The sequence below is a fragment of the Oratosquilla oratoria genome, chromosome 12 (genome assembly GCF_046742065.1).
Source record: "Oratosquilla oratoria isolate Oo_2021 chromosome 12, ASM4674206v1, whole genome shotgun sequence".
Taxonomy (NCBI): domain Eukaryota; kingdom Metazoa; phylum Arthropoda; class Malacostraca; order Stomatopoda; family Squillidae; genus Oratosquilla; species Oratosquilla oratoria.
The window spans coordinates 45,629,896-45,643,376 of NC_134788.1; the positions used below are offsets into that span (position 1 = coordinate 45,629,896).

Genomic DNA, 13,481 nt, shown 5'->3' on the forward strand with positions numbered 1-13,481 from the left:
GACGATGGGATAAATAGTGATGTTAGTAAGTTTGCGGATGACACTAAAATAGGATGCCTAATTAGGTCAGGAGACGATTCAGAGTTTCTGCAGGATGATCTTAACAAATTGTTCACATGGTTGGTGAAATGGCAAATGAGTATGAAGATTTGCAATGAATATCAGTTGGAATTATTGTATTTGCTAATAGTGACCATTGCCCAGCTCTAAGTTGGAATCAGACCCATTACATTTCTTTGCTTTGAGTTTATGTGTCACTTGAGTAATAACATAAATCAGGTAAGACACTGGTTTCTGTCAAATAAATCGGAGTATCAGTCGGATAGAAAACTAAATTATTTAGGCAGAAAAATGAAACCACTATAGACCTGAAGGCTAGAGACAGCAAAGGACTTGTATTTTCTTTTGCTTTAAGTTTTCAGGTGAGAAAAGGGAGTACTGTACATATGTGTAAAAATGCAAACCACAATAAAAATAATCATGCAATTGGGAAAATTCCCACCAGCCCATATCAGCACAGCTGCCGTATGTCGGACCTACTGTACAGGTACACCTCACCTTACGTCGTTAATTGGTTCCAGGAGACACGACATAAGTTGAAAAATGACATAAGTGCCCCAAGTTGAATTTGCTTATATGTAGGCTAGGTAGGCCTGGTGTAGTCTAGGCTAACCTGCTAATAGCCATTCCCCAGTACTGTATTTTACTTATGAATGCATTTTCAATAAGGCTAATAAAAACCCATTTTCAGTTTTCAAACAAAACATGTATTTATTATTTTGTAATTAAGTGAAAAAAGTACCTGTACCTTAACTTCACCAATGCGTACAATTTGGTGATGTTTACATCGCTTAAAGTTATTTTGCGGTGCTGTACTTTATGAATGCATTGTCAATAACACACAGTAAAAAAAAAAATAATAATAATAACTATTTAAAGCTTACAATCATTTTGTAATAAGTGCAAAATAAAGTATTTTTAATTTACCGATGCAGTACATGCAATATGTTGATGTTTGCATTGTAAACGTTTTATCATCTCCATTTCATCCTCCAGCGAAATAACATGACGCTTGGCAATTTCACTAGGACTTAGGATGCATGGGGGCAAATATTACAGTTACAAGTGAATGTTAATGAGAAAATCTACAAAACTTCACTTAACAGATCAGAATACAAAACATTTGCGGGATTCAAGATACTGCCTAATGGTAGATACACTACTGGAACTACTGTTGCCCCAGTAAGAAAATCAGCTGTTTTCCTGTTCTGGTGGACTAGGCCATACTACTTTATGGTATGTATTTTGGCAGTTACTGAATCTTAATATCATTTTACATGTTTCTATTCTTATTTATTGTAACATTCCTTTATGTGCTTGAAACATTTTTTGGTGTTTATGCGATTCCATTATTGGCTGACCAATGCAATGTCAAGTAAAATGACAACTTGAATTATATTTTCCATATATTACTTTTGAAAACCGACGTATCTTTAAAAACGATGTAAGTTGAAACGACATAAGCCGAGGTGTGCCTGTATATACTGTTGGTGAGTTTATGTCATTATAAAGTAAAAGAGTCATGTGCTCCAAGAGATATATCTTTATATTCTTTGTTTATTCATTTTCTGTGACTTATCCATGGAAGCACAATTTTTTTCACTTTGAAATAAAACATATCTGCTCTATTGGAAAGCATTACGGTAACTTATTAAATTACATTGTTATAATCTGTACTAAAATATGAAAGTAATGGAAACTATATGTATGGAGTCAACAGACTATTAACAAAAGTTTCCAATATAAAGGAAGTTAGTCCTTTATTTCAAAGTTAACTTAAAAGCCAATAAATTAATGAAAATCTTAACTTCATTAATAAACAGCCTTTAAAAATGAAATAACAGTAAATAATAACAAATATAAAAATAATAACCACAGTAAGGTTTCTTTTCAGAAAAAATTCACCATCAAGGATGCTTTAATTTACGTTGCCCTAACAAAGACTCAGAAGGATGTGTTACATGCAGGAAAATTGACAACTAGATTTCATACTGAGACAACAAAGGCACAAGAAGTCATGGAGGTTTTGCGAAAAAGATTTCATTAAACTGTGGGTGTTGTATCTTCAGAGATTCAATAAACACTGCTGAATATATAATCGTAATTATATTCAAAGTCACAAATCACAAGTAACAATGGCATATAATCCAACCAACTTTGCACAATGCTAAGGTAAACAGAACTGTATCAGTCATAATGTGTCATGCCACTCTAATATTCTCAAACAGTTTCTAGTAATTACAAGAACATTCATACACTTTATGGAACGATCAAGACTTTAACTATGAACAAGCAAAATGCAATTACACAGTAGGCCAATTCAAGGTCACTTAGATAACTGCACAACTGTGAGTACACCAACTAACTTTTACAACTAAGAGTATGGGTGCATTACAACTCATCAAGCAAACAGGTCTATAACAGTGGATCAATACTTAATACCTAAACATACAATCATATGTCAAAGTTAAAATCATTCAGGTTACACTGAAGAGGCCTCTCGCCAGCACAATATGGGTCATCACAGATGAGATTAACCTTTCGTGAAGAAAAAGTCACTACATGACAACTGAAAAGGCTTCTTTTCTGTATGGGTCACCACATGATGTCTAAAGTTAATTTATTTTTTATTTATTTATTCTTTTTTTTTTTTTTTTTTTGTCTCCTTGAGAAAGCTGTATGGCACAGGTAACACTTGAAATGGCTCTCCACTGCATCACCACATATCATTTGGGGGAAAAAAAAAAAAATCAGAAAGCTGAAATGCACAGGTCACACTTGAAAAGGCTTCTCCCTAGTATGGGTCATCACATGATAATTGAGAGAACTATTTCGTGGGAAAGCTGCATCACACATGCCACACTCAAAACGCTTTTCTCCAGTGTGGGTAATCATGTGACGTTTGAGTGAATGCTTTATTGAAAAAGCTGTATCACACAGTTCACACTTGAAAGGCTTCTCTCCACTGTGGGTCATCACGTGATGCTTGAGAGTACTTTTTTGTGAGAAAGCTACATCACACAGGTCACATTTGAAAGGCTTTTCTCCAGTGTGGGTCATCATGTGATTTTTCATATGACCCTTCCATGAAAAAGTTGCACCACACAAGTCACAATGGAAAGGTTTCTCTCCAGTGTGGGTTATCATGTGATATTTGAGAGCACTCTTTTTTGAGAAAGCTGCATCACAAAGGTCACACTTGAAGGGCTTCTCTCCTGTGTGGGTCATCACATGATATTTGAGAGCACTTTTTTGTGAGAAGGCTGCATCACACATGTCACACTTGAAAGGCTTCTCTCCTGTGTGGGTCATCACATGATATTTAAGAGCGCTTTTTTGTGAGAAAGTTGCATTGCACAGGTCACACTTGAAAGGCTTCTCTCCAGTGTGAATCATCACATGACAGTCGAGAACACTCTTTTGTCTGTAAGCTGCATCACACAGGTCACACTTGAAAGGCTTCTCTCCAGCATGGGTCATCATGTGACGTTTGAGAGCACTCTTTAATGGGAAAGCTGCATCGCACTGGTCACACTTGAAAGGCTTCTCACCAGTGTGAATCATCACGTGATATTTGAGAGCAGGCTTTCGTTTGAAAGCTGCATCACATTGGTCACACTTGAAAGGCTTCTCTTCAGTGTGGATAATGACATGATGTTTCAAAGCAATCTTTCTTGAGAAAGCTGCATTGCATAGGCCACACTTGAAAGGCTTCTCTAGAGTGTGAGTCATCACATGATATTCAAGAGCACTCTTCCTTGAGAAGGCTGCATCACAAATGTCACACTCGAAAGGCTTCTCTCCAGTGTGGGTCATCACATGACATTTGAGATTACTCTTTCCTGAGAAAGCTGCCTCGCACAGGCCACACTCGAAAGGCTTTTCTCCAGTGTGGGTCATAATGTGGCTTTTGAGAGAACGCTTTGCTGTGAAAGTTGCATCGCACAGGTCACACTTGAAAGGTTTTTCTCCAGTGTGGGTCATCATGTGTCTTTTTAGAGAATACTTTACTGAGAAAGCTGCATCACACAGGTCACACTGAAAAGGTTTCTTTACAGTGTGAGTCATCACATGATGTGTAAGGGCTGTCTTTCTTGTGAAAGCTGCATGGCACAGGATACACTTGAAAGGCATCTCTCCAGTGTGGTTCATGTGATATTTGAGAGCACGCTTTGTTGAAAAGGGTACTTCCTACAGGTCACATTTGAAGGCTTTTCTTCAGTGTGGGTCATAGAGTGATGTTTGATTTTACCCTTTTATGAGAAACTTGCAGCACACATATCACATTGGAAAGATTCCTCTCCAGTGTGAGTCATCATGTGTTGTTCAAGAGCAATCTTTGTTGAGAGCTGCATAGCAAATGTCACACTTGAAGGGCTTCTCTCCTGTGTGGGTCACTGCGTGATGTTTGAGAGCACTCTTTCCTGAGAAAGCTGCATCGCACAGGTCACATTTGAAAGGAGTCTCTCCAGTGTGGCTCATCACATGATATTTGAGAGCACCGTTTTGTCAGAAAATTGTGTCACACAGGAGGTCACAATGGAAAGGTTTTTCACCAGTGTGTGTCATCGCATGATAATTAAGATGACATATTGTACAGTCTGATTGCAGCAGATGCCTCACAGGATTCTCATATTTTATTATATGATAAATATATGAAATCTTCCAAGAAAATATTGATGTTTACCCCTTGACCTGAAAGAAAAAAAAAATATATATATATATATATATACACTGATTTCCACATCTAACTTTATGAGAGCATGAAATAGTAGTAATACAAGCACATACAAATACAGTGGGGCATTAACTAAAATCCATTAGGAGAAGGAAACAAACTTGTATTAAAGGAGAATCTTAACAGAAGAGAGAAATGGAAAGTTGAGTAAATACTAAAAATTATGAGGTTGAACCGAAATTGCGAGTAAAGAAACAGAAACTGCAACATTAATAATTGATCATGAAATACTAAAGAAAATGAGTGGGTGAATATAAGAGAAAAAGAGATCGCTGTATAATGTAGGACACAATAGCTTAGTTGGAAATAAGAAATCTTTATCAAAATTTCGCAGATGACCACTACACACATACACACCAGTGAGGGATGTCAGAAATTGCAGTCCCCCCCCCCCCAACCTCAGGTTTGGTGGAAAAACAATTAACATTCCACAGAAATACCATCAGAAGCCTGTAACTATATGTATGTATATATATATATATATGTATATACATATATATATATATATTGTTATGACTCAGGCTGGAAAGATACTTGTTAACTGTAAGAGCATACCATGTACCCAAGCCACAACAAAGTTAGAATGGGGTCATGAAAACGCATCAGACTATTGGTATGCGGAAAGACAGGACAGTGTTAACCATTTTATATTTCAGTATAAAATATAATCAGACAATAAACTAACAAAATTATATCAATATTAATCCTAACACATAATACAAAACAAATGGGAAATGAGATATGTAGTATGGAACAGGTAAGACTGAAACCTGGCACATCAAGTCGTCGTTTGTCCAAGCAATAAAGATTACAATCCAGAGGAATCCAAGGTGGCAGCTAGCTAGAGGCAAGTCTACTGAATAATGGAAGTGCCTGGCTTATAAAGTAGATCCAGGCTGACGTCTTCGCCAGTGATTGGCTGAGGATGGTTGTTTAAGCTGAACTGCCAAATTATCGCTTTGCTGTGGTGTAACCCAAGTGGGGGAGGGGGAGAAGGCTGACTGCTTGTTCCTTTGAACAAATGGCAATGTAGGAGGATAGTTGTTTTGCCAGTTGGTAAGTGGGAGTAGGTATCTGTGATATGATACGTCCAAGTTCTTACGAATCAAAAGGAACCCAGTAGATGAAATCCATAAAAAAGTTACTGCTTTAATAGACAACACAAATGCAGTGATCAACAAAGTCAAATTCCACCAATTACAAGGACACCATGAACCTGGATACTTTTATGATAATGTCCAAATTTTTTTATGGTAATGTCAAAACCCATCTGGGTTATTGGCTGCATGTTATTGTGGCAAAGTAACATGCAGTTGATACTTTAGGATCTATATGGGGCACCTCTACAGACCAGAGCCACACATCATCTTGTCTGTGATAGAGGAGGGCTCTGTTCATAGAAAAATGATGACACTTTTATTACACTGTGACTATCCCTCCATTATGCTGTCCCCTAACCCCTTGTTACTGTCCTGTACCATTTCCCTGAATATTCATTTGCTTTTTTTGCCTACCCTGTGGTGGGGGAAAAGAATGCTGCCACATCTTCCACTTGAGTCATAGGTGACAAAAAACGGGACGGGGAATAGGACTAGGAATCCTTCTACCTGTAGCCCCAAAGGGGACATTCCTAACAAAAGTAAAGGCATAAGAGGGTCTAAGAGTTTTCCAACCAGTACCTTAAGGTTTGGGTCTTTTAATGTGCATGGATGAGGTACAGATGAGAGTAAAAGGGAAGAGATAGGCAGTATGTTTGTGAGAAGAAAGATGGATGTGTTGGCATTGAATGAAACTAAGTTGAAAGTGTGTTTGGGAGTGTAGTTGGGAGGTTCTCAGGAGTGAAGAAGGGACGAGGGAGAGAAGGGGTGGCTATCCTAGTAAGTGAAGAGATAGGTAAGCATGTAGTGGAGTGGAAGGAGGTTTCTTCGAGGTTGATGTGGATGAAGGTGAAGCTAGGGAGATGTAAGTGCGTATGGGCCTGGTAGTGAGAAGAGCATAGAGGAAAGGGAGGCTTTTTGGATGGATTTAAATGAGTGTGTAGAAGGATTAGGAAGAAATGTCCTAGGGTAGGAAATGAATCAATATATGGAGTGATAGGGAAGTATGCAGTTCCAGGAAAAAATCATAGTGGAGAGTTGATGGTGGAGATATGTCTAGAAAAAAAGTTGCTGATAGGAAATACAGTGTTTAGGAAGAACTTCAAGCATAAGTGTACATGGGAGAGGGTGGTGGATGGAAGGGTGGCAGACAGAGAGTCAATGGACTATACAGTAGTGACCAGGAGTATGGCAGGAAGATTTATGGATGTACATGTTCTAAGGGGAGAGAGTGGGGAAATATCAGATCATTTTCTGGTGGAAGATAAGTTGAAAGTGGAGAATAGGTGGAGAAAGAGGAAAAGGGCAGAAGGTAGGGAGGTACTTAGAGTGAACTGCTTAAATGAGAAAGAGGAGTATAAGAAGAAGCTGAGACAGGAGAGGGGGGGGTGAAGGATAGAGTAGAACTAGGAGTGGAGGAGGAATGGGAATGGTTCAAGGAAGGAGTCATAAAGTGTGCAATGATGGTGTGTGGAACAAGGAGGATGGGAGGAAATAGATGGAAGGGTAGTGAGTGGTGGGGTGAGGAGGCAAATTAGGGTGTAGAGAAGAAGCAGGCTTTCATAGAGTGGTTACAAATTAGGACAAGGGGTATGAGAGATACAAAATAAAGAGAAATAAAGCATAAGATTAAGGAGGCAAAGAGGAGAGCAGATGTGAAATGGGGTAAGAGTAAGACAGAACATTTCTAAAGCAATAAAAAGATGTTTTGCAAGGAAATTAAAAGAGAAAGAGAAGACAAATCAAGTAGAGAAGAAAAAGTAAAAGGTGCGGATGAAGAGATGATAATGGAAGACAAAGCAGTGAGAGGAAGGTGGGAAGAGTATTTTAGGGAGTTGCTAAATGTGAAGGAGGATAGAGAGGGAAAGGTAGTTGCAGTGGTAAGCGCTAAGAAAATAAGAGTGATATGTGAGATAAATTAAAAAGAAATAAGGAAAGATGAAGTGAAGGCAACTGTTAAGATGATGAGAGCAGTTAAGGCATCTGGGTTGAATGGATGCCATGCAGAATGTCTGAAAAAAGGAGGTACAGTGATGGTGGACTGGCTGGTAAGGTTATCTAATGTTTGTTTAAGAGAGGGTAGAGTACTGGAGGACTGGAGGAGTGCCTGTATAGTTCCACTTTACAAGGGAAAGGGGGACAAGTGTGAGTGTAGTTTCAGAGGGATCAGCTTGTTGAGTGTAGTTGGGAAGGCTTATAGGAGGGTCTTGATTGTGACGATTAGGAGAGGAACAGAGGAAGTAATTGGTAAGGAACAGTGGTTTTAGGACAGGTAGGGGTTGTGTAGATCATATTTTTGTGGTAAGACAAATATGTAAGAAAGCTATGGGAAAAGGTAAGGATGTTTTTTGGCCATTTATGGATTTGGAAAAGGCTTATGACAGGGTTGACAGGAAGGCACTGTGGGAGGTATTGCAGATATATGGAATAGGAGGAAAGCTGTTAAGAGCAGTCAAGAGTTTTTACGAGAGTAGTAGAGCATGTGTTAGGATTAGAAATGGAGAGAGTGAATGGTTTGAGGTAAAGGTGGGACTTCGTCAGGGATGTGTTATGTCACCCTGGCTGTTCAATCTATACATGGATGGGGTGGTGTGAGAAGTGAATGCAAGGGTAGTGGGTCAGGGGTTGGAGATGGTTAAAGAAAATGGAGAAAAGTGGGAGATAAGCCAGCTCTTGTTTGTTGACAACACTGTGCTTGTAGCAGGATCAGAGGAGGGTCTGTGGAAGTTAGTGACAGAGTTTGAGAAGGTGTGTGAAAGTAGTTGAAGATAAATATGGGTAAAAGTATGTTGATGAGATGTACAAGGGGAGAGAGTGGCAGCAGGCTGGAAGTGAGTATTAAGGGAGAGAGACTGGAGGAAGTGAATAGTTTTAGATACTTGGGTGCGAATATGGCAGGAAAAGGAGTGGGGGTGGAGGTAAAATGTAGATTGAGAGAAACGAGTAAATGCTTTGGAGGATTAAAAAGTGTAATGAGAAATAGACATTTGGAAATGGATGCTAAAAGGAGATTGTATGAAGGAGTGATTGTGCCGACAGCACTGTATGGGGCAGAAACATGGAACATAAGAGAGGAAGAGAGACGGAGTTTGAATGTGTTTGAGATGAAATGCCTGAGAAGTATGATAGGGGTTACTGGGCTAGAGAGTGAGAAATGAGGTGAGGAGGAGAACAGGGGTGGAAAGGGAGCTGGGAGATAGGGTTGATGAAAGAGTATTGAGATGGTTTGGACACATGGAAAGAGTGAGTGAAGAAAGACTAGTAAAAGAGGTGTGGAAGGCAGAGGTGGAAGGAGTGCACATGAGGGGGCATCCTAGGATGAGATGGACGGATGGGGTAAAAGGGGCATTGGGAAAGAGAGGAATGTCTGTTGAGGAAGGTTGGGAGAGGATAGAAGATATGGGTGAATGGAGAAGGGTTGTGTATGGATGATGCTGTAATGCATGAGGGGGTGAGTGGGGGATGGGGGATGAGGCAGTATGAGAAATAAATTGACTCAGCCCAAAGGGAGTTCTCCCTGTCTTCTCATTTTCTGCATAAGGGGACAGACCGGGGGTCACCAAATTAATGTAACGGCTTTGTAGCATTCAGCACATGTGCAGAATTTTCAAATTGTCTTGTTCTTCTGCAAGTGTATGCCCAGTTCTTCAAAAACAAAAACAAATTTGGCTATTAGCCATGGCAAATTATTTTTCCAAGAGAAAATCTAAAGATAATGCACCTATATATGAATATTTTAGTGTGATATTCATGTTTTTTTTTTTCCCCGAAATAAGCAATTTTAAGATTGTTGGTAATTTGTCAGTTGTGTCTAATGTGGAACATGTAGACATATTCTCTGATACTTAGTCGCGTTTGTTTACACATGACATGTTGGAGATACTACAAGTAGCAGTTGTAAAGGGTGATGTTCACAAATAATACTTACATTGTTATGGTATGAATTTTAAGATGTTGGGCAGGCTAAGTTATGCCTATTACATAGCCAGCTATGGCTATGATAGCAAATATATTAAACAACTAATAATAATATGGTCAGTATTCCATGTCATGGACCATGTCTATGACCTTGAGAAGTCTCAGGACTAGTAGAGGTCTAGAGACAAGACTTAATTTTCTTCTGGGTTTCATGATCATAGAGGTGAGCTGTTGAAATAAGGCTGTTTATTCAGATTATCATGATTATAGATAACATGATTAAACAAAATAGCTCCTTTGAAAGTAAAAATACTTTATTCTTTTTTCTATTTCAGTAGATTGGTGTAAAAGATAATGCACTGATATCAATGTAAATCTAAGTTAGGTCTTAGGATAGTTGCAGTACTGACTAAATAGTGTACCGTGAGGCAATCAAAGGGTAAAGCACCTATATATGCACTTTTTAATGTGATAGTAGAGTTCTTTTAGCTATGTATACATTACATTACGCATACATTACATTGATGGAATATGTTACATGATAGGTGTTAGTAAGAATAGTATAAAAGGAAGGTCCTACATTGTTTTTGACATGTTCAGGTGATTTATTGATCCATAAAACCTTCACATGCCAATTTGCATGTCAATTGGGCCAGGCATTTGGATTTTACAAGTGATTATCTCTAAATTGACAACAGTTGCCATGGCAACATGAAAGGTGTTAGTAAAAATAGTATAAAAGGAAGGTCCTGCATTGTTTTTGACATGCTCAGGTGATGTGTTGATCCATAAAACCTTCACATGCCAAGTTGTATGTCAATTGGGGCAGCAGTTTGGGTTTTACTGATCATCTCTAAATTGACAGCTTCATAGTTGCCATGAAAAGGCAAACTTGATATGATGGAGATGTTCCACAATGTTTTTGACATGCTCAGGTAATTTGTTGGCCCATAAAGCCCAATTATTCCAAATTTCAATAAAATTGGAGCCATAGTTAAGAGTTTATGTGTATTCCATGAGTAATACCATCCATATCTGCATTCACTCATAACTGTTCTGACCTCCCCTCCCCCCCCTTTTTTTTTTTCTTCAGAAGTTTAGTTCAGCATAACAATGATTGATATTTACAAATTGGTTTCCACCTTTGTTTTGCCAGTCATAATATGGTATATGTCTCAGGTAGGTTCCGAGAACAGTTATGATCTGACCTTTTTCCTCATTCTCCTTGTTGTTTTACTCATTCGAGTACTGGTCCCCTGTACCCTACCTCTGGTGCTCCAGGTTATAATGTACTACCCCTTGGTGCTCATAGTAATTGCCCACTCCGTCCTGAGATTTAGGTAAAATGTTAGATTTAATTAATAGGTGACCCTGGCTGCAGTGTAGGACTCACCTTACCTTACCTTTCGTTGATACTGGACGCAGGTCGCTAGACCTATATGTCCAGATCGGTGACCTTCGATTGGCCAGATGCAGAAATTACATCTTGGTCATCCTCCGGTAGGTCTTCGCCGGGTGTGCCAGTAAATGCAATAGTTTTTTCATAGTCATATTTTATTGCCTGTCTCTCCCAGTGCTTATCAAGTTTCGTTTCAAATTCCCTTATAGATTTTGCCTTTATGACACTATTGGGGAGGCTGTTCCAAGGATCCACTACCCTCACTTGGAAAGCACCTTGTCGCAGTCTAGTCCGGCTCCTTGGTTTGAAGATCTTTAAGATGTTGCCCCAAGTTGGTCCTTTTCTCAATTGGAAATTTATGTTAACAGCAGGGTCATAGTGCTGATTTAAAATTTTGTAGACCTCCACCATATCTCCACGTAATCTTCGATATACTAAAGCTGGAAGGTCCAGCTTCCTTAGTCTTTCCTCATAATTAAGGTTTTGTAGATGTGGCACCATCTTGGAGGCTCTACGTTGAACATTTTTCTATTGTCCTAATATCTTTTTTCTTATAAGGTGACCAGACGGACTGAGCATATTCCAAGTGAGGTCGAACAATTGCCTTAAAAAGAGTGCAAAATGTTGGTATATCAAGGTATACAAAAGATCGCCTAATCATTCCCATGATCTGGTTGGCTTTGTTCACTTTTTCCTGTATGTGGTCACCAAAGGATAAACTCTCATCAGTAAGCAAGCCTAGGTCTTTCTCCTTGACACTTCTCTGAACCACTGTTTCATTTTCCTCACCACGTAGCATATAATATACTGTGTCTTTTGTTTGCCTACGCCCTCCACTTACTTTCATGTGTTTGCACTTCTGGGGGTGGAATGGCATTAACCATGTTCTTGACCATTCTTGCAGGGAGTCCAAGTCTTCTTGTAATTTATGTCTGTCTTCTTCATTTTTAATTTCTCAGAAAATTTTAGTGTCATCTGCGAATAAGAACAGGTCCGACTGTACACAGCTAGGTAAATCATTGATATATATGACAAAAAGCACTGGTCCAAGTATACTGCCTTGGGGAATGCCACTGTGTACTCTTTGATATTTTGAGAATGTTCCATTGATTTGGACTCTTTGCCTCCTCTCCAGCAAAAATGAGGTAATCCATCTGAGGACATTACTGCCCACACCATATCCGGCAAGCTTTCTTAGAAGTCTTTGATGAGGGACTTTATCAAATGTTTTTTGAAAATCTAAGAATATTGCATCAGTTTCTCCTCCATCATCAATGACTCTGGTCCATTTGTCAATAACATGTAGCAGCTGAAGAACAGTTGACCTACCTGTTAGAAATCCAAACTGACTGTCTGAAAACAAATCATTACGTGTCATGTGTTCCATAATGTGGTCCCTTATAATGGATTCAAGAACTTTGCAAGTAATACATGTGAGGCTCACAGGGCGATAGTTGTTGACCTCAGATTTATCTCCTCCTTTGTGTATTGCACTCACATTAGCTGATTTCCAGTCTTCCGGTAGCTTCCCCTCTCTAATAGATGTTTCAAATAACTCTGTCAGTACTGGAGTAATGTTGTCCCCGAGTTCCTTTAGGATCCTGGCATTTATATTATCAGGGCCGGGTGATTTATCCACTTTTAGCTTTCCAAGTTTTTTCCATACTTCTTCCTCTTTCACTTGACAGTCATTCAGTGGTTCATCAAAGTTATGAACTGGTATATGTGGCAATTCACTATCTGGTTCCTGGGTAAATACCTTTGAGAAAAAGGCTGATAATACCTCGGCCTTCTCCTCATCCGTTATGGCAATTTTTCCATCCCCGGCTTTTAGGTCTGTAACTCTAGTCACTGTTTTAAGTTTACTTTTGATGAAACTCCAGAATTTCTTGGGTTTCTCTTTAACTTGACCTACTATGTCTTTTTCCTCTTTTTTCTGAAGTTTTCTGGTCAGACACCGTACTTTGTTCCTCCATTTCTTATATTCCTGCAACTTGTCACTGTTTTTGGTTTCCATGTACCGAGACCAACTTCTGTTTTTCTTCTTAATGGCCATTTTGGTGTTCTCGTCCAATTTAATAAGTCTGTGTCTATCTCTGGCTAAATTACTATCATAGGTTCTACTAGGAACATATATGCTTTCCACCTCTTTTAATTTGTTCTTCACAGTAGACCATTTGTCATCAAGTCCATCAATTTTTAGTACCTTCTCTGTCCATTTCTGGGGAAAATCTTTTCTCATTGCTTCATAATCATCTTTATCATAGAA

The 13,481-nt window shown here is 38.9% G+C and overlaps 1 protein-coding gene across 2 annotated transcripts in view; it reads right to left on the reverse strand.

Annotated features, from left to right (window-relative positions):
* Positions 1–716: 716 nt before the first annotated feature.
* LOC143031621 (uncharacterized) overlaps positions 717–13,481 on the reverse strand; it is a 15,815-nt gene continuing 3,050 nt past the window's right edge. For both annotated transcript variants that reach the window (XM_076195714.1, XM_076195715.1), the window contains exon 2: positions 717–4,755. In XM_076195714.1, coding sequence (XP_076051829.1) covers positions 2,833–4,212 — 1,380 coding nt within the window. In that variant the 5' untranslated portion in view covers positions 4,213–4,755 and the 3' untranslated portion in view covers positions 717–2,832. The remainder of the gene's footprint in view (positions 4,756–13,481) is intronic.